The 24553-nt window shown below is 42.6% G+C and overlaps 2 protein-coding genes across 2 annotated transcripts; one reads left to right on the top strand and one right to left on the bottom strand.

Annotated features, from left to right (window-relative positions):
• Nucleotides 1–317: 317 nt before the first annotated feature.
• Nucleotides 318–7499, top strand: LOC311047676 (olfactomedin-4-like). Its single transcript, XM_084060475.1, has 5 exons — nt 318–424; nt 1048–1206; nt 2075–2287; nt 3147–3279; nt 6504–7499. The coding sequence occupies exons 1-5, from the start codon at nt 374–376 to the stop codon at nt 7358–7360; spliced, it is 1413 nt and encodes a 470-aa protein (XP_083916601.1). The 5' UTR covers nt 318–373; the 3' UTR covers nt 7361–7499.
• On the bottom strand, nt 3610–5496 carry LOC311047678 (monocyte chemotactic protein 1B-like). Its single transcript, XM_084060477.1, has 3 exons — nt 5364–5496; nt 4437–4554; nt 3610–4342 (listed from the first exon to the last, which is right to left on the bottom strand). Exons 1-3 carry the CDS (start codon nt 5428–5430, stop codon nt 4228–4230), a joined length of 300 nt encoding a protein of 99 aa, XP_083916603.1. The 5' UTR covers nt 5431–5496; the 3' UTR covers nt 3610–4227.
• Nucleotides 7500–24553: the final 17054 nt, after the last annotated feature.

The following is a 24553-nucleotide window of genomic DNA, read 5'->3' on the forward strand; positions in this document are numbered from 1 at the left end:
GACAAAATATGAGCAAAAGCCACATAATTTGATCTTATATGAATAAAATCCTTTCAGGATATAGAGAAGGTAATGGATTTGTTTTGTCCTGTATTTCATAAATGAGAAATCTGCATGATATTGCTAAACTACTTCCTTAGAAAGGGGGAATCTGGTAAATTCCCGGTTATAACCCACACCCACAGTTAATGGTAAAATTCTGCTTTTTTTGTTTCACATCCACATTACTGTTTGTGAAATAGATGACACCACAGAAATCACAAATATGTATAGGTGTGTGTTAGCGTATATCCTGTATTGAGAAAGAGAGGGGGAAGAGAAGTCACTTCATAATTTAGTGTTTTCATCCTCTCCTCAGAGTCAGTGTATCATTATGGCTGCAATTCAGACCATGCTCCTGCTCCTACTGATGCTTATGTCCACAGTGAGTAACGCCTGATATTCTGTTATTAACCCTTTAAGACTGGGAACGCATCTGTGTCATTTTAGATTTCTTTGGCTATTCAAAAATAGCAGATATACAAGCTCATAGGGCGGCACTGAATGCCGCGCTATACTGTAGATCTGCTATTTTTGAAAAAGCTTGAAAATGTGTGCAAATCTTTGAATATATATATGTTTTAAAGCGATCATTTTTAACTCCGATCTGTGCTTCTGGGGGGTCCCTGGAACAACATATTTTGAGATGGGGGTCCGCGGCCAAATACCTATCATTTTGGGGGTCCTTGACATGGTAATGTTGGAGCACCACTGATAAAGCAACATAAACATTTTTCAATTAGGATTTAGAAGACATTTGTAGAACATATACAGTATTCAAGGATTTGCACAATTTTCACAATTTTTCAATAGCCAAAGAAATCTAAAATAAGACAGCGGTTAATAAAAGATGACACTTTTAATGACTTTATCCAAAGTATTTCTGTAAGTACTTACTCCTTTACTAGAGATGTATTTTACATGTTACAGTGTAGATCAGATCTGTGGACTAATGCATCCTGGCACAGAATGTCAATGTTTATGGAGATGCTTCTTTGTACACCACAGGATGACAGCCAAGCACAGCGCGTCGATGGCCATGAGAAGGATGGCACATGTGTGTGTCCAGTGAACGCCAGCTTGTGGATGTTCCCTGTCGTAAAGTATGAGAATGTCCAGGATCAGGTTAAGAGCTGTGAAGACACCTTCAATACGCAACAAGATAAGGTGACCTCCTCAACCATAAACCAAGAGTACATACACTCTTATATACAAATACATTTATATTTTGGAAATGTAAGGTGCAGATTTATTGATGATTTATTTTGGTCTTTTGTTAGAATAAGTGTTAAATAGCTCTATAGTTCTTACAGTAATCATTGCTAATAGAGTGTTTGTTCAGTAACAGATGTCTCCCCGTCTCTCCAGCTCTTAGCATCAATACATTGTGTTATTAAATAAGGTGAAATCCAAACCTCCTCATCCACAAACCAAGAGCAGACACATTTTTCATCCTGAAATGAAATAAGAAATTATGGCTTTAATTAATATTACTCTTCCAACTATACCAAATAATGGAGACATCTTACTATGTAAATGCATCAGTTTTCTATTTTTTTTTCAGTGTGACAAATTAGAATTCAGTAAGAGTGAAGCTGAATTCATGCTGCTTCTGTGGTCTTTCAGACAAACTCCTGGAGTTCACTTCTGTGTCTGATCGGACTTCCCATACCCACACTTGCTGATATGAACAATAAGGCCATCACACGCTTAGCACTTTCAATAACAAATTACACTGATCATCCCCTGTATCGCTACTTTGACCTCATGCCATCTAGTCGGAGATACAGAACCTTAAAGTGGAAAAAGGTTCGTTTTAGCAGGAGTTTTGTCCCCTCAGCCATCGTGGCATTAAACCAACTGCCCCGTCCATAGGAGGGTTTTCTGTGTACAGTGGGGACCTCATGTCTTTGTCTTTGTCTTTGTGATATGTTGTTTTTGTTGTTATGTTGTTTTTGTTGTCTTAACGAACAGACCTTGTGAAGACAATTTTCCCCTTGGGGACAATAAACATTATTATTATGTTCCTCCTAAGGTGAGACTGTCCAGAGAGCGTCTTCCCCGGATCCAGGCTCTGTTTCAGAACCTGACAGCCCGTTTAGTGCCCTACCAGTACCTGCATGCCAAGGGCCTGTACTCTGCCCTGCACCTGCGCCAGCTGGGCCAGGAACTGGAGCAGCTAGAGACTGACATCAGCTCCATCCATACTGCAAAGCCGACCAGTGAGACACAGAAACTCTCAGTGGAGGTACGGCAGAGCTTTGCAGATTTCAACCAAGGGTGTAGAGCAATATATGACAGCTATACTAGCTGAATTAGCTTTTTATTTTGAAATAATCAAATAATACACAAAGTTTTAAATGTTTTTGCCTGTATACTGTGTAAGATTATGTAACATGAAAAGCAGAGTCATGGCGAAGAAGAGAGTGCACTCAGTGCAGGCAGGGTGGAATGGATGGAGGAAAGATTGAGAGGGTAGATGTATACGATGGCAGTGAGACCAGTCATGCTGTACGTACGGACTGGTAACGGTGGCACTGACGGAGCTGAAGGTGTCCTAATTGAAGATTCTACGATTACGATTTTTAGAATGGAGAAAGGACAAGATAAAATAAACACCAGTGTAAGCTACTCTAAATTAGTAACTTAGATACTTTACTAGTTAGTAGTTAGTGCTCTCTAAAAGTAAAAACATTGCTTTACTAGTTACTGCATTATTAACAAGTTACTAGTCACTTTTGCATTACTTTTTTTTATATTAAAACCCCACATACTTAGTTAACCGGAGTCCACCAGGGTGCTATACTAGATCCTTTAGTATTTCCCTCTGCATTGATAAATAGCTGATCTTAAAGCTTACAACGCATAGAAACAAACTCATTGTGATCTTGTAGAATGGCAATTATTTTGGAGAATATTCAGCCTAGAATAGGGATGCTAGGATTCTTAATGTGGGTAAGGCTTTGACTGTGTCTGTCGTTGTCTGTCGTTGTCGTGTGTGTGTGTGTGTGTGTGTGTGTGTGTGTGTGTGTGTGTGTGTGTGTGTGTGTGTGTGTGTGTGTGTGTGTGTGTGTGTGTGTGTGTGTGTGTGTGTGTGTGTGTTTCAGGTGGGTAAACTGCGGAACGATGTAAAGAGGATGCACAATTCAGACATCATCAACATGAGGAGTGTCAAAGGCAAACTGCGAACTTTGAAGAACGGAGTGAATTCCTGTCGAACGATACCAAAAGACTTCAAAAGTAAGCACACAATGACTTCTTTTGTGTGCTTTTGTGTAATAAAAAAGGAAACATCATATAGGAAACTGAGACTGTGTGTGTGTGTGTGTGTGTGTGTGTGTGTGTGTGTGTGTGTGTGTGTGTGTGTGTGTGTGTGTGTGTGTGTGTGTGTGTGTGTGTGTGTGTGTGTGTGTGTGTGTGTGTGTGTGTGTGTGTGTGTGTGTGTGTGTGTGTGTGTGTGTGTGTGTGTGTGTGTGTGTGAGAGAGCGAGAGATAGTGTGAGTCAAAGAGAAAGAGACAGCTTAGTGAATCAACACATTTTCTTATGCTTGCTTTAATTGTCATAGCTGAGGCATACATTAAAGTACCTTTGTGGAACTCAGTAACAGAGTAACTTATAAGTACAATTGGTTAGTTATGAAATACATTTGAAAAATATGTAGAACATACAGTGTAAATGCAAATCCATTCATTAGAATATCCATCCAGCATTTATCAAGATTTGTGTGGGTCTCATTTTCATATGAAATTACAGAACCCATATAAGATAACAAAAAAATCACAATGATACAGTCTAGCTTAGTCTACTGATGCTGCCATCTTCTTTTGAAACGAGAATCAAATTCTCATATGAGATGAAAATATGCAATAATGTACCCTTTATACACAGTATAATGTGACTGTGTCATACAAATACAAAATGTATCCATAGCTATTATTCAGTGGCATCCATTTTAGTATGATCCTTTCCTGAATCAGATTTCTAATTATTAAATGTTAGTATTTAACACATTAGACATGTTAACATGGCAAAATTATGGAGGTTATCGATATGTAAATACATCCACTATCTCATAGTTATCTTAGCTCTGGTAAATGTTAAGCAGCATGTCACACAAACTGGCCTCATGTCCTCATTTGATGCCTCTCTGCATGGCAGCAGATAGGCACTGATGTCAGACCAACTGATTAGAAGTTGGTTTGTTCTCCAATGTTGACCTTGGTGTCCAGGTAGGTGATGATATTCTTCACCCAGCTGTCTGAAGGTCTGGCACACAGCTGACGACCCTTCACTGTATTCAACCTGAGGTCAGGGTTAAAGAAGCAAAAAAATCAGCGCACGCACACACGCACACACACACACGTACGCACACACACCTATAACAGTGTATACTTACAGCACACCAGGGTTGATACACTGCTGGCTGGTCCGTACATAGCTAGTAACTCTAGCTTTCGTTAGCTCGCGCTTAGTGAAATCAAAGCAGCACTTCTTAGGTCCAGCACCACGCATACCTATAACCAAACAGCCAGTGGTTACCGTCTCAACATAATGCAGCAGTGCCAGAAGCCCAATTCATGCCCCATCATATGATAAAACTTTGGCGAAGGCTTTACAATTCACATTCACATTCAAACTAAAGAACATTCAAGTATACACACACACACACACACACACACACACACACACACACACACACACACACACACACACACACACACACACACACACACACAGGTCCATCTTTCTTTGTCCATTCTATCTTTCTCGCTCTCCCTCCACAACTCTGTCACACATACTTAAAGGAGAATTTCGGACTAGCGTTTTTCTCACCTTTATATGATGTTATTATATCCTAGGACGAATGGTACAGTAGAACATTTTCATAACTCCATCCCGAGTCCACCGCAGCTAAAAAACCCGAGCGGACGGTCCATGCATTAGAACGCGTATTTTTATCGCTCCAATTTTTTTTTAATAATAATTAAAAAAAAACAATCAATCAAATATCTGACTTTCAGAATGACAGCAAACTCTCCACAGTGTTTGTGTTAGATGCGCCTCTCCGGAAGTCTCGCAAGACGAGATTTCACCTGTGATTTCATCTAAGCCCCTTGTAAACACTACGGCAGCCCATTTGGGACAAAAAACTTTGTGGCGAGGTTTCTGTCAGCTTTTTAGCTGCGGTGTACTCGGGATGGAGTTATGAAAATGTTCTACTGTACCAATCGTCCTAGGATATAATAACATCATATAAAGGTAAGAAAAAGGCTAGTCCGAAATTCTCCTTTAATTCCGTAAAAAGAAAAACACGCTTTCTTACCTTCAGTCAGTGTTGTGACAGCCATCATCAGTACAGCTACAGACAGAGCGAGACGCAAAGCAGCCATCCTGAAGTATGTGTTCAATAGTCTTTACAGTGTGTGTGACTGGTAAGCTGTCAATGCTGTATGAACCCTTTCTCTCTGTTGTGTGAAGTTATGCTCAGTGTGGCTTTTATACACTTTTCAGTTCATGGGGAAGACCCAGGACTTCCCATGTTTAGACTTTCTGTCACCTTTAACTTCCACGGGGGGTTACCACGATTAGTACTGGGTGTTATTTGAACTTCTCTAATGGACATTACTACACTGAATTAGTACACTGAGTAGTACAGCTGAGACACACAACATGTGATTCAGACCAGTAATGAACTCCAATGCTCCATTATTGAAAGACGTGATGTGAATATAAAACCACAACAATGAAATATTGAGTGTGTGTGTGTGTGTGTGTGTGTGTGTGTGTGTGTGTGTGTGTGTGTGTGTGTGTGTGTGTGTGTGTGTGTGTGTGTGTGTGTGTGTGTGTGTGTGTGTGTGTGTGTGTGTGTGTGTGTGTGTGTGTGTGTGTGGGTGTGTGGGTGGGTGGGTGGGTGGGTGGGCGGGCGGGCGGGCGTGCATGCGCGCATGTTGGTAGACAGGAAGTGGGGTGTTTTTGAGGGAGCAAGGGAAATGTAGCGATACAAAGAATAAACCATCTATCTATCACTGGTACACAGGGTCTGGAGAACCAAATGTCCAAATGGACCCGTATGGGCCTGTAAATCATAGTGTACAAATTGATCAAATGGAGGTCCATTTGGAGAGTTTTAAGCTCACAATGTGTCGCATTGTGAGCTTGTAGATTGGCTATTTTCAAATGACCGAAATGTATAGGGCTGAAGTGGTTAATGTACTATGTTATGTAATGATAATCAAAATCTACAAAGTAACTAGTAACTAAAGTTTTCAAAAAATTGTAGTGGAGTAAAAGTACAATATTTGCCTCTGAGATGTAGTGGAGAAGAAGTAAAAGTACTGAAAACTGGAAATACTCCAGTAAAGTAAAAAATACCTCAAAATTGTACTTAAGTACAGTACTTGAGTAAATGTATTTAGTTACTTTACACCACTGCTCATAACCTCCTACCTCCCATTAACCCCAGCCTCGCAGTGCTTCAAGGGTCTCATCACCAACATCAGTGACCCTGTGGTGACCAAGATTGGCGTCTACCAGACCAGCTACCTCTCCGGCTCCTGGGGCAAAGAGGCCGACAGCAACAGTCCAGGAGAAAAAGACAACTACTGGCTCAGTCCTCTGATTAACGGTAACGCGTGGAGCAACAGACTGCGGATGTACACGTCCTACAAAGATTTAATGGCCGAGACCAATTACAGAGACGTCTCCTTCGTCCCGTCCCATACGCACAGTAACGCCATGGAGGGTCCAAGCGCCGTCCTCTACGGCAATGCCCTTTACTATCACTGTTACAAGTCTGCTGACATCTGCCGCTACAACCTGACAGACACCAAAGTGACCAGGGTGACTCTGCCTGGGACAGGCGTAGGGTTCAACAACAAGTTCCCGTACTGTTATTATGACTGTAGAGTCTATAGCGACATAGATGTGGAGGCGGACGAGATGGGGCTGTGGGCCATCTATGCCACGGTTGGTAACCATGGTAACCTGGTAGTGAGCCAGCTGGCCTGGGACGGGGAGACGCTCAACGTGACGCACACCTGGGAGACCCAGTTATTCAAGAGAGCGGTGAGCAATGCCTTCATGTCCTGCGGCGTGCTGTACGCCACCCGCTACGTGAACGAGTATCGTGAGGAGGTCTTCTACGCTTTCGACACTGCCACGGGTAAAGAGGACAACAGCCTAGCACTGCCCCTGGAGAAGGTGGCTTCTGGAGTGGCCAGTCTGAGCTATAATCCCACTGACAAGCGAATCTACATGTACAATGATGGCTATTTACTGGCTTACCAAGCCAGTAAATATGCAAGCGCAACTCTATACTAGGCATCTTCAGCATTCACATAGAAAGCTTCCTTGCGATACTTAGCATTTAATTTAGTATATCTATAGACCTGTTGATTTATGTACTGCAGTTTATCAATGATCACTTGCAATTTTGACTAAGGAGATTATAAGATTAAAAAAAATCTAAATCAACCTAAAACAAACTATGTGCATTGCTTTTACTGAAAAGAACTGAGTGAACACACACACCCTCTGTTGAGGTGCTGGAGAGAACACTGGTTCTCAAAGGGACCCGCAGGGTTGCTTGAGGGGGTTCCCTAGAAAAATGTCCTATTTTATTTTTAAGCTATTCAAATTCCAAATCTGTCCAAGTGGGGGTCTGCAGCCAAATACAAATACAATGCAATTTGGGAGTACTTGACATGAACATATTTGAGAACCACTACCTTATAATTCAACTTGTCAATAAAGTTTAAGCTAAATTAAAGTTTATGACAGGTTATACTCACAGTATTACATAAAGATGATTTCATATACTTCTTGGGGGAATACAATAAATGCCACTGTCAATACTGTACATAGCAAAGATAACTTACACTAACAAAGGCCACCTTATACTAAAGTCTAACAAAAGCAGGCCAAGAAATAGCACTGAAATAAAACCATCAACAAAACCCCTACAAAAGAAACCTTACCTCTGTCTGATTATCGCACATACTGTATGGAAGGCTTAACACTGGAAAGCAGGAATCACTATGGAGCAGGACCTAAAGTGTGACAAACAGAAGGCCAAACACAGACAGAGTAGTTATACCTCCACCTATAAACTAAAATATACACCTCAGAGCATTACACAAAGCAGTCGCAACCTACCGCACCAGGGGCCAAAGAGGGAAAAAAACATACTATGGGTGGCTTTTACAATAACTGGCCACACTGGGTTTCATGTGGTTAAGAAAGACAACAAATTATACAATGTATTGTGAGTTCAGCAAGCCAAAATGTAAAACCTACTGTCAGCCACAGGTCAGATTTACGTAAGGAAAAGGTGTTCAGAATTACACCCAGCATCAGGGGCTATCTTAGATTGACAATATTCACAGAGCAGCAATTTTTCATCATACAGTACTTGGAGGTGGGGAGCCCCCTATGGTTGTAAGTCAGGTATGTTTTCAGAAATAAACCATATGCAATATACAGCCTACTGTAGTGTTTCTGTCATATTGCACATGGATAATTGTATACATGTAATAATTATAGGTTATGCATGGATGTCATGTTGCTTAAATTAAGACCAGAGGCCGATTCTACAAATGCCCTCTAAATCAGTAGTTCTCACACTTACAAGATTTTGCAAAAATGCTCAAGAATAGCAGATGCACAAGCTCGCAGCGTGGCATGAAGTAAAGTGACGCACTGTGAGCTTGTATGTCTGCTATTTTTGAATAGCCAACGCAAAAATCTAAAATGACACTGATGCTTTCCCGGTATCAATGGGTTAAGCCACACCGCGTAAAGTAAAGTAAATGGCACATGGAACTGATTAACGGCAATAATTTGTTTTTCTTCCACTTAAAGAATGGAACTGAAATTGTGTGGAGAGAAAGGGGAGAGGAAATTGTGAAACAAAAACATAAGAATATTGTTTAATGCTTCACTGCATCATTGGAGCGCTGAATAATGTTGAGGCCAGCTCTGTCACCAAGTGTCACTCGCTTGATGGCTTCCATTGCTCTGTGGCACCTGTGTGTGTGTGTGTGTGTGTGTGTGTGTGTGTGTGTGTGTGTGTGTGTGTGTGTGTGTGTGTGTGTGTGTGTGTGTGTGTGTGTGTGTGTGTGTGTGTCAAGAATACAGGATAAACAACTGAAATTTAAGTGATGTAACAAATCAATGAGCAGACAAAACTGGAACTGGAATGCAAGGTGAAGAATGATTTGTTTTTGTGGGGCTGTTCTCTCCTGATTGGACTACTGTTACTGAACGCTATACCAGCGATTATCAGAATATAGAGCTTTAACTGTTCAACAATAAACTACTCATTGAAAATATGTATGTGAATCCTCAGCCATAAGAGAAACCAATATTGGTCTGTTCAGTGTGAGCATGGAGAGCATTATAGGGTGCACACCATATGTTAAAAATAAGAGTGCACACACACACACGCACACACACACAAACTGACAGGGACAGGCAGCTGGCCTGGCACACACAGAAACACAGGAGATTGTGTAGCTTCAAGTCAATGTCGACTGTCGAGTTAAACAGTGAGTTTGGGTGAATAGGTGAAATGCTTGCTGCGTACAGTAGAGGGCTCTATAACCACACACTGCAGACGAGGACAGATGTTCCTGCTGTGGCCTGGTTTACAGTAGCTGGCTGGCTGCCTGGCAGACACACCCAGAATCCAGCTCACATAATGAAAGACCTGCTGCCCCACAGCTTCAAGCAAGCTAAATAGACATTGACTGGTTGGGCCCATGCGCAGAAAGAAACGTAATAGTCTACTCTTTACTGTGTATGTGGTCAGGCAGATTTCATGTTTCTCTCTGGGGGGGGGGGTCTGGGGAGGACACACATGTTCTCTAATTATGCCCTGTGGTTTTGTAACATTTTGGTAATCATCATTTCTTTCTCTCCCCGGAATCTTCTTTCATCATAGCTAGTTAGATGCTGTTAAAATGAATACCGTGTTACAGTCAAGGCATGATGAAAAAAAGGAATTTGATGGTCACAGTATGCCCAACCCTCTCTCATGGACTGTCTAAACACTTTATTTTATTTTATTTTATTTTATTTTATTTTATTTTATTTTATTTTATTTTATTTTATTTTATTTTATTTTATTTTATTTTATTTTATTTTATTTTATTTTATTTTATTTTATTTTATTTGAAGGGTTTTCTCTATTCAAGTTTTCAGGTTGTATTTAACAAAAGGAAAACACTAAAGAGACATGGGGTTTGGGCTGACAAAAGGTAATGTCTCTAAAAGATTTGTACTGAGCTACATGACAGGAAGGCTGATCTCTTTTCCTAACCAATGAATAATGCCATCACAGTTCTACACCCTGCCAGGAAGTCCAAATAGCCCCTATTTGTCTGGAAGATGATCACACTATGACGACAGTATGACCATGCACAGTGCACCTTGGAACATTCTAGTCATCATCGTACATCAATGTATCATAGTCATCTTAGATCTAATCTACATCAGTCATTATCACTGGCACAGTATCAAGTGCAGGTTGCCAGTAAAGAGTGACATCAGCTAGTTTCCTGAGATTGCTTTTACATTGTGAAGACCTATAAGAAAGACAGATGAGATGATGCCTTGCACTGATGGTCTCAGTGCAACACAACACTGTAACATAGGATACGTACGTACTTCAAATTGATTGTAAATTAAATATAATGCATAACATAATGGTGTTTTTGGGGATTTCATATTATCAGTCAACATTCATCGTTGAGAGATTCACTCTTAAATTCCACATCCACATCCAGGCATGCACGTACAGATGCTTTTGAAGGCAAGCACTTTGGGCACACAAGAAGCAACTCACCCCTGCTTCCATTAGTATTAGTAGTTGTACAATGTAATGCACTTCCTATAGGCAGCATACAGTATGCTGGCTGCATTAAGGATGATGGTGGTTACAACTGTGGTTACAACTAGTAATCATAAACCTCATTTTACTGTCTTTAAGCCATATTTAATAAGAGGGGTTGGGCTATTACAAGGCTGCTAGTAAAAAGTGACCGTGCATAATAATCAACAGTATATCTCAGTTGATACTGCAATATCACTTGTTATACTTAATTTAAGCTCAGTCATGCTTTTAGTGTGCAACTAAAGAAATACAGTGGGCTTAATAATAATTGATCTCACTAATTACCTGTTTTCTGAGTGTCACAGTCTGTGGTAAATTGAGAAGAAAGAGTTTGGTAGCACTTTAAACGAACATCCTATTAACAAACATTAATTAATCGTTAATAAGATACTTACAGTATACGTCCTTACTTAGAAGATAAGATGCTTATTAACCTTAGTATTTGTCAATAAAAGCTATGTTAATGTTTATAATAGCATTGTTAATACACTTATTGTTATATTATTAGACCCTAATAAGCATTAGTTAACAGTTGATAAGGCACTTATAAGATGTGTATTAACATTATTATTCGTTAATAATGCAATGTAAGTATTAATAATGGCATTGTAAAACACATTTTTGTTATTATTATAAAGCCATAAAAAGCATTTAAACAGTAGTTACTAAGGCACTTATGAAGTTCTTATAAGCTGCTTATCAACCTTATTATGTGTTATTAATGATACAAGTCTTGATAATAGCATTGCTAATATTCTTCTGAAGACATTTGTAAGCGGTTATAAGACACTTGTTAACAGTTTCTAGACTGCTTAAAGGGATATTTCACTTTCAAACATTTTTGGGGTGATTTTAATGGCTACCCTGGCTTTTGTGTGGACCTCAGGCAGTATTTAAGTTTCTTGGTTCAGTGGTTTGATATACTTCCTTTATAAACCCATTGACTCGTGACTTCAAACTCCATTTTAACCATGTTAGATTCATTGAAAACATACATTCTTGGTTCTGGTGACTGATATTGTCTTTCTAATGCATAAGAGGGCCGTGTTTTTCGTTTTTCATTTTCAAAACAAATATATAAAAATACATTTAAAAAGTATGCCCTAATATCAGTCAACAGAACCAGGGATATGTATTAAAATGGGTTTATATCGTTGTCTGCTAAAATGAATATCTAAATATTGAATCAAGCAACTTAAAAACTGTCTGCGATGCGATGCACAGAAAAGCCACAGTAGACTTAAAATTACCCCAGAAGTTAAATACCCCAAGAGCATGCACAATAAAAGCCTTAAGTCTCTAAAAGTTGTTTATATAGCATTAACTAACACATTTATTCAGTCTCACTAACTTACCATTTATCTCAGTGTTCAACCTTTACTAAGCTGTGTTGCTGAGCCTATTACTGTATGCACTTATTGACTACTTAACTACAGTATGCCTTTTGCATATACCTGGTCTAAAGTGGCAACAATGCTTTATTAAGGTTAATAAATACTTTATTAAAAAATCCTTTATTATGCACTTATTAACAGTTAACTATGCATTTTGCATCTACCTGGTCTAAAGTGGGAACAATGCGATATTAAGATTAATAAATACTTTATTAAAATATGCATTTCCTGTTTTGGTTTATTATTATTTGTATTTATATTGTATATTTTTAAATCAGCCAATCAAATGAAGCAATGGGAAATGAACCAAAACAGGAAACAGGCATGACACCACTACAGGCATAACAACACCACAGTTAAAGGAGAATTTTGGACTAAGGGTTTCTTACCTTTTCTATGATGTCATGATATCTTAGGATGAATGGTACAGTAGAAAAATATCATAACTCCACCCCGGGTCCGCCATTTTTCTAATGTACCATTCATCCTAAGATATCATGACATCATAGAAAAGGTAAGAAAACCTTAGTCCAAAATTCTCCTTTAAGCAGAGAGCCTAGAAAGTATTTGTTAACCTTAATAAGTTTACCCACTTTAGACCAGGTAGATGCAAAATGTATAGTTAACTGTTAATAAGTGCATAGTTAAACACTAATAAATACATAATAAACTATGTTTTAATGTTACTGTAATAAAGCAACAACACAGCTTAGTAAAGGTTGAACACTGAGATAAATGATAAGTTAGTGAGACTAAATAAATGTGTTAGTTAATGCTAAATACATTTTAGAGACTTTTAGAGGCTTTTGTGTGCACCCACAGTTTTTCGGTTGCTTGATTCAATATTTAGATATTCATTTTATCAGAATCAGAATCAGGTTTATTGTCACATCACAGGTTTACAAGGTAAAAAAGTGGGTGAAATTCGTTTTTGTACATCACTCCCATCGCATCCCATCGAGAAGAAGAAGAGGGGTAGGGGGCAAGTGGGAAAGAGATCAACAAGAGAACACACCCCCTATATAAACCCATTGTAACTCCATTCTAATGCATATCCCTGGTTCTGGTGACTGATATTAGGCCATACTTTTTGGAAAATTGATTTGTTTTGAAAATGAAAAACACAGCCCTCTCATGCATTAGAAGTACAATATCAGTCACCAGAACCAAGGATGTGTGTTTTCAATGAATCTAACATGGTTAAAATAGAGTTTGAAGTCACAATGGGTTTATAAAGGAAGTAAGATAAAATGAATATCAAATATCAAAACACTGAACCAAGAAACTTAAAAACTGCCTGGGGTGCACACAAAAGCCAGAGTAGCCATTAAAATCACCCCAAAAGTGAAATATCCCTTTAAGCAGTCTTGAAACTGTTAACAAGTGTCTTATAACTGCTTACAAATGTCTTATAATCAAACAAAGATATGAACAATGCTATTATCAAGACTTGTCTAGCATTAATAACACATAATAAGGTTAATAAGCAGCTTATAAGAACTTCATAAGTGCCTTATTAACTACTAATTAAATGCTTATTATGGCTTTATAATATAACAAAAATGTTTAACAATGCCATTATTAACACTTACATCGGCTTTAACGAAATAATAATGTTAATACACATCTTATAAGTGCCTTATTAACTGTTAATTAATGCATATTAGGGTCTAATAATATACCAATAAGTGTATTAACAATGCTATTATAAACATTAACATAGCTTTCATTGACATATAATAAGGTTAATAAGCATCTTACTTACTTATAAGTAAGGACTTAGAAGTATCTTATTAACGGTTAATTAATATTAATAGGACGTTTTTTTAAAGTGCTACTGAGTTTGGTTGCCATTTTGCATATTATTTTGCAAGGTATAGGCCTTTGTTGTATACAGGCCAGGTTTCTCAGAGTGTGTGAAGATGATCATGATGATGGAGAGCTAACCACAACCTACTTGGAGTGATTTGAATATTCAACACTACTCTGGATCCTAGCTCTGTTGTCCTGCCAGGGCGGGTAGGACAATCTGCAGTAGCCATTAACCACTTCACCCAATTCCCCCCCACGCACGCACGCACGCACGCACGCACGCACGCACGCACGCACGCACGCACGCACGCACGCACACTACCCCTCACTTGCCTAAAACTTATTTTTCTTGCCTAAAACCCAATATATGGTACCGTTTTTTATCTGCAATACTGTCTCTCGAGTGCATGTTAATGTTGTCATCAGTACTAGACCATACCCGGTCGACGCATCCGTGGGGGGATATGCGCACATGATCTGGCAACCCGGGAGGCGACATTGTTTGACACATAAACGCTACTAAGAAGCTGAGATTTGATGAAATTGAAAAACGGGCTTCACAGTTGCGTTCAGATGGTAATGGTCAATGGCTGTGTGCAAAATCAGAGCAATTGGTCCAGCCAGTGAGGAGAACCGGGTGGTGACACCACTACAGAGGTTACTAGAATTATAGTAGGATAATCCCATTTTCACACCTTATCTTCTGAATGCAGCACTAGTCCAGTATTAGCAATATACTGTACATACTCACTTATCCAGTAAGAATATGCTACACTGGTTACTAAAACCTAAACACGATCAAACCCTGCAATGCCAGGCCCGCTGCTTGTGCTGAGATTTCTGGTAAGCGGGTCACATCCTGGTAAATGGTCAATTCTACACACCACTGGCCAGCTTGTGCTCCATCACACTTTTCTGTCCCAAAATCTCAACTCAACAAAATTCTACTGGCTAGTGGGATTATCAAACCAATTGCCAGCGTGGCTGGAGGACCCACACATGGCATGGGGCAAAAAGGGTAAAAGTAGAGTAAGTACAGAGACCCAGGAGACAGACATCAGGCACCAGCAGGAGGTTGGCAGCACCACCTCTCTCTAATTTAAGAATGTACAGTAATTATACACCCAACGTCCACTTCCAAGTTCTCTTCCCTTACTCCTCCCAGCCTACCCTCTCCTTCCCTGCTCCTCAGCTCCCATCCCACCTCATATGAGCTCCTTTCCCGCAAAACCCACCCGTCTTCCTCAATCCCATCATAAGTATTAAGCCAGAGAGAGAAAGAGAGAGATGTACTTTATACTTAAAATAAATAACATCTGCAAATTCTGAGCCTGTATTTACATTTTCTCGTATTTAATAAAAAAATAAAAAAAGTTGAGTCTCTTGAATCACAGTCTCTGTCTATGGACAGAAACAGAGAAAGGAGGGGGAGAGACCGAGAGAGGGGAGAGATGGAGAGAGCAAAAGAGTGAGAGGGGAAAGAGTGAGGGAGAGAAAAGTGCGGGGTGTGTGTGTGGGACCCAGTTTGTGATGGGTGGGACCTGTCTTGATGCCATACGTGGCCTTCTAATGACAAGGCGTCTTTTAGCTTGAAGATATAAATACCACCAAGGACAAATCCCGTTCTGAGGAAAAACCTGAAAAGAATACACCCTCTGGGGTTAAAATGAGCTGGGTGGGTGGAAAGGAAGCAAATGTATGTGTATGTGAGAGACTGTGTGTGTGTGTGTGTGTGTGTGTGTGTGTGTGTGTGTGTGTGTGCGTGCGTGCGTGCGTGCGTGCGTGCGTGCGTGCGTGCGTGCGTGCGTGCGTGCGTGCGTGCGTGCGTGCGTGCGTGCGTGCGTGCGTGCGTGCGTGCGTGCGTGCGTGCGTGCGTGTTTTGCTGGTCAGCTGGGCCATGGAGAGACAGAGGACAACCGTAAGCCTGTTCTCTCTTCTTAAATGGGTCACTGTCATACGGATGTTTAGGCAGGATTTACAACACATCACACCACACCTGAGTCATAATGCAGATGTTGAAAAACACACTGATCCACTTACAAATGAATGTGATCTCTTACAGATTATTGATGATCTTGTTGATGTTGTATCGACAAAAATGTGTTCTCTGTAAGTTCCTTCAGGACTGAGGTGCTTTTGGGCGACAACTATTGTAGAATGCATAAAATCATTGAGTAATAGTCATAGTTTTTAATTATGTAGCACTCTGAGATTCCCTGTGAATGAGTGCAATACAAATAAAATGCATCACTATTATACATTTTTACAGTTTGATCAGGTTTTACTATGCTGAATAAAATACAATAAAATGGCTGTGATCACATTACAAGTAATGTATTGTAACTTATTCCCTCTAGCAGGAGATGAGAGATGAGCATCAGAGGAAACAGAGAAAGTCAAACGGTGCCTGTTTCTAATTAATCCTTATAATTAGCCCTCTTCTTTGTATGTCCTTGTGTCTCAGAAGTGGTAGAGAGGAGCCCCTGGCGCCTGGCATGGAGTCTGAAGCACCACATGTGACTGCTTGTAGAACTATCAGACGTGATGTATCGGCCAATGTACTGTAACTGACCTGAGTTAGTTTAGCTTCTAGCCTTCCAGTTTGGAGCCCTGTTTCAGCTCCTTCCAATAATATTTTCACTGAAACTATTTCATGTTTCAGTGATAACCTGTATAGTGCTTGATGAGGAGTAATTATTAATTTGTGAATTTTGAGAGTGAAACGTATTTGGCCAAAAGATGATTATATTATTGTCTCTGGAGGGACGGGCATGCTGTGACTGGAGAGTTGTCAAATCTAGGATATTGTCATGGCAGCTTGGAGGTCTGTACTGTCTCTTTAATGTCTGCTTGTTTGTCCATTAGGTTGGAGCTGCACTCTGCTTGTGGGGAGGTGTGTCCTGGCAATTACGTGGCTGTCCTCCATCCTGCAATTACCTGGCTGGCTACTTATACCTGGCTGTGACAGCACGCAGTGCTTAATGATATTATCCAGCTAGTGCACACATTGGTGCAGCTAGTACTAGGTCAGTTCTGCTGCTCGGTAGCTTTTAGACCAGATTCTTTCTTGACCATTAGTAACGCCTGATCTCTTCCACAGTCAGCCTGACAGCCTCCCACGTAGCTCCAACCTGGACAGAAGACCGCAGATCTACAAGGATCTCCTTTGTGGTGAAGACGTACCTAAGTTATTGCTCGGCTCTTGGAGCCTGTACCTTGGTTCTTTTGAATAAAAGACACTTTAGTTTACTTAAATTACGTCTCCTTTGTGTTCTGCATCTGGGTTCACTCACTATCTGCCTTGACAGATATACAGTTCTGGATAGATCTTATAGTCATTAGTCAAACGTGGTTTAATTTCAAATGGTGCCCAATGCCTCTCTGCTTGGCACTATGCTTCTAACCTACAGTATGGGCCACATGGCTCGTGAACCGTTGATTCCCAAGTCTACTTACTTACTACTTACTTAAACTGGATGTAAACTGACTGGAGGGAGGCTTTAAGTCTGTTCGTTTTCTCCTTACTACCTTGTTTGTGTTCCTCCATGGAAAAGATCAAACCCTAGATTTGGCCCATAATGTAAATGCCTGTTTCTGTAGTGCAAATACTGAGACAGCTGTTTAGCTCAGCAAGCACTGCTGTTGACACAAGACTGTGGAGAGTCAGCAGTTTACATGGATAAAACCTACAATTCTGTTTATACAGGAAGTGCTGTTGGCAGTAGACAAGGAAATTATGTCTTCAGTCTGGCCTAACCTACCTCAACGAATACCGTTTACCCATAGCATACACTACTGTACTGTATGTCCTCAAACTCTTGTACCTTGACTTAACCCGATATTTTACTGTTTGGATGGTTGTTGTGCATATGTCCCAAAACCTGATGCTGCTAAACTGTTGGAGTTAGAGTTTAGATGGAACAGGCCCAGTGTTTTATATAGAACAGAGCTGAGTGGACAGACTGGCTATTCTCCCCATGAAATATAATCCCGTCAGTACTTCTACTGATGACAGGACAAAACCCTTTGTCCTCCACTGTGTGTGTGTTGGAGAGAGGGAGAAATCACCTGAAATGTGTAGAAGATATCTGTACACCTGTTAACGGATACAACCATGTTCTGATATTATCAGAACATGGTTATACTACGTTTACAGGTACAGCAGGGGCTCATTCATCCAACCAAACTGTAGCCAATGAAAATACAGTGGCATAATCATTGACTCATATTTATAAGGAAATTATTACTAGTAGTAATGGAGTAACTTTGATAAGCACGTGTGTTGGAACGCACGTTTCTGCCTGTCTCTCTTCAAAGCGGAGGATCAGTTCTTATAAGCATTTAATCTTCCAGGTCAGGGAATCTTGACTCCAAAATAAAACTACAAATAATGGTCATCAGCTTTGTAAACCTGAAAGACAGCTGATTTCCTGGATAATGAGCAGAGTACTGAGTTAGGGCTGGGCAATTTCACCTTAAACCCTCTAGACTTAATAAACTGGACCTGAGTTGTCTCTGTACTTGGACCGCTTTTTTACGTCTACACACTAATCTCTTATCCAAAAATAGCCTATCTACAAGCTCACAAAGCGACACGTTGTGAGTTTGTAGATGTGCCATTTTGGGCTAATGTTCCCCCGATAATATGGATGCTGGGGTTCAAGTGGGCGATTTTGGATTCGTAATATTGTGATAATGTCTTTTCCCGGTTTTAACCACTTAACCAAATAAACTAAAATAGCAGATCTACAAGCCCAAGGCCCTATAGAGCCCTGGGGTACCTCGGTCAACTAAGTATATACTGTATGTAGGATTTAAGTTGCTAAGCCTAAGTTTAATACCTTCAGAAAATAGCCATGACGCGTTGTAATCTTGTATCTGCTATTTTCGAAATATTTTGAAAAAGAAAACAAAATTACTTTTTCGTCACAAAACAATATTATAGTCACAATAGATATTTGGTAAAAAAATTTGATTTTGTGCATATTGCCAGGCCCTATAGCTACTAACTTGAGCTAAGCTGAGCCTTTGTCCATTCATACCCTCAGTATTCAGTGCATATTTGTCATATAAAAACAAACAAGAGCATCTAAATAAAATTATTGAGAAGACTTTGCTTCACAAACAACCCCTTTCCAAAAAGGCATTCCACGTGAAATGTGTGTGGTGTGGTTTGGCTGTGTGTGTGTGTGGCCAGGGTTGCCAGATTCTGCGAGAGAAATAATTAACTAGGTCTATGAAAACAAGCCCAAAAGATGCAACTATAGGCCATATGAGCATCGGATATTTGTATATAGCCGATCTACAAGCTCACAACGCATCGTGATGCGACACGTTGTGAGCTTGTCGATCTGCTTTTTTTTATATATAAACAAACCTGGAAAAAAAATGAAACCTTTTGAATATTTTTTTTTAATTTTAACACCAATCTGGTACAGGGCAGGGGGTCACAAAATACTTTAAAGCTGTACAGTGCAAATTTCAAAAAAACGATTTTTAGCAGCCTCTGCTGGTCATTACCGTCACTGCAGGCCGTTTGTTTATTACTGCGTTACCCAGAATTCCATTTGTTTTCACCGGAAGACGGAAGCGTTTCAAAAAGCGTTCTTTTAATTGTTTTATACGATCTGTGGATCGTTTCTCTTAGCCAGTTGGAGCTTTAGTTACCGTGAGCTGTGTTTTCTTTTCGTTATTCAAATCATACAATCTGTTAAAATCAGCGTGAGTTTCCTTTTTGTTATTAGCGCGGTAGTTCCTGGCCAAACAGGAAACCGGTGCAGTAGTTCCCGGCCAAACAGGAAACCGGTGCATTTCCGCTTACATTTTCCGGCCAGATGACGTCATTTTCGCGGGACAGTCAACCCCGACCATGTTCAATAGAAAATAAAAGGCTTTCGGGGGTGAAATTCATGGAGTGGGTGTTGTGAAACATTTGCCACTAACAAAAGATATACAATTTAACTTTAGTTTTAATGAAAAAGTTACCTAGAATTACTTTAAGATGGAGGGTCCGTGGACAAATACTGTACAAATTAATTTGGGGGTTTCCTTGAATGTTTGAGAACCACTGGTTTAGGAAACAAGCCCAAATAAGCAACTACACTTTCGAAACAAGCCCAAAAAACAGGCAAGTACCAATATTTACAAGCGACTTTACAGAAAAACATGCCCAAAGTCACTTCTAATAAGTGGATATAGCAACACTGTGTGTGACAAGCCATAGTAGGCCACAGACTAGAGTGAAAGCACTTGGTGCTGACAACAGATGGAGACCTCTTGGGGGGTGACAAGGTACAGCCCCTCTAATCTCATAATCTTTAATGGAGTAGCTGTTGTTTAGCTGTTTTTTCCCCTGAGGTAGACGCCTCTTTGCCCCAGCACTTGTATTATTGCACATTAGCATCACAGCAGCATGATCAGGCACCACCTTACTCATAGCTATTGACACTATAGTTCAGACGGACGGACGGACGGACGGACGGACGGACGGACGGACGGACGGGACGGGACGGGACGGGACGGGACCAAGACAGACCAGACCAAGACAGACCAGACCAGACCAGGACAGACCAAGACAGACCAGACCAGACCAGACCAAGACAGACCAGACCAGACCAAGACAGACCAGACCAAGACAGACCAGACCAGACCAAGACAGACCAGACCAGACCAAGACAGACCAGACCAGACCAGACCAAGACAGACCAGACCAAGACAGACCAGACCAGACCAAGACAGACCAGACCAGACCAAGACAGACCAGACCAAGACAGACCAAGACAGACCAGACCAGACCAAGACAGACCAGACCAGACCAGACCAAACCAGGACAGACCAGACCAGACCAAGACAGACCAGACCAGACCAAGACAGACCAGACCAGACCAGACCAAGACAGACCAGACCAGACCAAGACAGACCAGACCAGACCAAGACAGACAAGACCAGACCAAGACAGACCAGACCAGACCAGACCAAGACAGACCAGACCAGACCAGGACAGACCAAGACAGACCAGACCAGACCAGACCAGACCAAACCAAGACAGACCAGACCAGACCAGACCAAGACAGACCAGACCAAGACAGACCAGACCAAGAAAGACCAGACCAGACCAAGACAGACCAGACCAGACCAGACCAAGACAGACCAGACCAAGACAGACCAAGACAGACCAGACCAGACCAAGACAGACCAGACCAGGACAGACCAGACCAGACCAGACCAGACCAAGACAGACCAGACCAGACCAGACCAAGACAGACCAGACCAAGACAGACCAGACCAGACCAGACCAGACCAAGACAGACCAGACCAGACCAAGACAGACCAGACCAAGACAGACCAGACCAGACCAGACCAAGACAGACCAGACCAGACCAGACCAAGACAGACCAGACCAAGACAGACCAGACAGACCAGACCAAGACAGACCAGACCAGACCAAGACAGACCAGACCAAGACAGACCAGACAGACCAGACCAAGACAGACCAGACCAGACCAGACCAGACCAGACAGACCAGACCAGACCAGACAGACCAGACCAGACCAGACCAAGACAGACCAGACCAGACCAAGACAGACCAGACCAGACCAAGACAGACCAGACCAAGACAGACCAGACAGACCAGACAGACCAGACAGACCAGACCAGACAGACCAGACAAGACCAGACAAGACCAGACAAGACCAGACCAGACAGACCAGACCAGACAGACCAGACCAGACCAGACCAGACAGACCAGACAGACCAGACCAAGACAGACCAGACCAGACCAAGACAGACCAGACAGACCAGACCAAGACAGACCAGACCAGACCAGACAGACCAAGACAGACCAGACCAGGACAGACCAAGACAGACCAGACCAGACCAGACCAGACCAAGACAGACCAGACAGACCAGACCAGACCAGACCAAGACAGACCAGACCAAGACAGACCAGACCAGACCAGGACAGACCAAGACAAGACCAGACCAGGACAGACCAGACCAGACCAGACCAGACCAGACCAAGACAGACCAGACCAGACCAGACCAAGACAGACCAGACCAAGACAGACCAGACAGACCAGACAGACCAGACAGACCAGACAGACCAGACAGACCAGACAAGACCAAGACAGACCAGACCAAGACAGACCAGACCAGACCAGACCAGACAGACCAGACCAAGACAGACCAGACCAGACCAGACCAGACCAGACCAAGACAGACCAGACCAGACCAGACAGACCAAGACAGACCAGACCAGACAGACCAAGACAGACAGACAGACCAGACCAGACAGACAGACCAGACCAGACAGACCAGACCAGACAGACCAAGACAGACCAGACCAGACAGACCAAGACAGACAGACAGACCAGACCAGACAGACCAGACCAGACCAGACCAGACCAAGACAGGCCAGACCAAGACAGACCAGACAGACCAGACCAGACAGACCAGACCAGACCAGACAGACCAGACCAGACCAGGACAGACCAGACCAGACCAGACCAGACCAGGACCAGGACCAGACAGACAGACCAGACCAGACAGACCAAGACAGACCAGACCAGACAGACAGACCAGACCAGACAGACCAGACCAGACCAGACCAAGACAGGCCAGACCAAGACAGACCAGACAGACCAGACCAAGACAGACCAGACCAAGACAGACCAGACAGACCAGACCAAGACAGACCAGACCAAGACAGACCAGACAGACCAGACCAAGACAGACCAGACCAGACCAGACAGACCAGACAGACCAGACCAGACCAAGACAGACCAGACCAAGACAGACCAGACAGACCAGACCAGATCAAGACAGACCAGACCAAGACAGACCAGACAGACCAGACCAAGACAGACCAGACCAGACCAAGACAGACCAGACCAGACCAGACAGACCAGACCAGACAGACCAGACAAGACCAGACAAGACCAGACCAGACCAGACCAGACAGACCAGACAGACCAGACAGACCAGACAGACCAGACAAGACAGACCAGACAGACCAGACCAAGACAGACCAGACCAGACCAAGACAGACCAGACAGACCAGACCAAGACAGACCAGACCAGACCAGACAGACCAGACAGACCAGACCAGGACAGACCAGACCAGACCAGACCAGACCAGACCAGACCAGACCAAGACAGACCAGACAGACCAGACCAGACCAGACCAGACCAAGACAGACCAGACCAAGACAGACCAGACCAGACCAGGACAGACCAGACCAGACCAGACCAGACCAGACCAGACCAAGACAGACCAGACCAGACCAAGACAGACCAGACCAAGACAGACCAGACAGACCAGACAGACCAGACAAGACCAAGACAGACCAGACCAAGACAGACCAGACCAGACCAAGACAGACCAGACCAGACCAAGACAGACCAGACCAGACAGACCAAGACAGACCAGACCAGACAGACCAAGACAGACAGACAGACCAGACCAGACAGACAGACCAGACCAGACAGACCAGACCAGACAGACCAAGACAGACCAGACCAGACAGACCAAGACAGACAGACAGACAGACCAGACCAGACAGACCAGACCAGACCAGACCAAGACAGGCCAGACCAAGACAGACCAGACAGACCAGACCAAGACAGACCAGACCAGACCAGACCAGACCAGACCAGACAGACCAAGACAGACCAGACAGACCAGACCAGACCAGACCAGACCAGACCAGACCAGGACAGACCAGACCAGACCAGACCAGACCAGACCAGGACCAGACAGACAGACCAAGACAGACCAGACCAGACCAGACAGACCAAGACAGACAGACAGACCAGACCAGACAGACCAGACCAGACCAGACCAAGACAGGCCAGACCAAGACAGACCAGACAGACCAGACCAAGACAGACCAGACCAGACCAGACAGACCAAGACAGACCAGACAGACCAGACAGACCAGACAGACCAGACCAAGACAGACCAGACCAGACCAGACCAGACCAGACCAGACCAGACCAGACCAGACCAGACCAGACCAGACCAGGACAGACCAGACCAGACCAGGACAGACCAGACCAGACCAAGACAGACCAGACCAAGACAGACCAGACAGACCAGACCAGACCAGACCAGACCCAGACAGACCAGACCAAGACAGACCAGACCAGACCAGACCAGACCAGACCAGACCAGACAAGACAGACCAGACCAGACCAGACCAGACCAGACCAGACAGACCAGGACAGACCAGACCAGACCAGACCAGACCAGGACAGACCAGGACAGACCAGACCAGACCAGACCAGACCAGACCAGACCAGACCAGACCAGACCAGACCAGACCAGACCAGACCAGACCAGACCAGACCAGACAAGACCAGGACAGACAAGACCAGGACAGACAAGACCAGACCAGACCAGACCAGACCAGACAGACC

This window comes from Gymnoscopelus microlampas (genome assembly GCF_963454915.1).
Source record: "Gymnoscopelus microlampas genome assembly, chromosome: 6".
Lineage (NCBI taxonomy): Eukaryota > Metazoa > Chordata > Actinopteri > Myctophiformes > Myctophidae > Gymnoscopelus > Gymnoscopelus microlampas.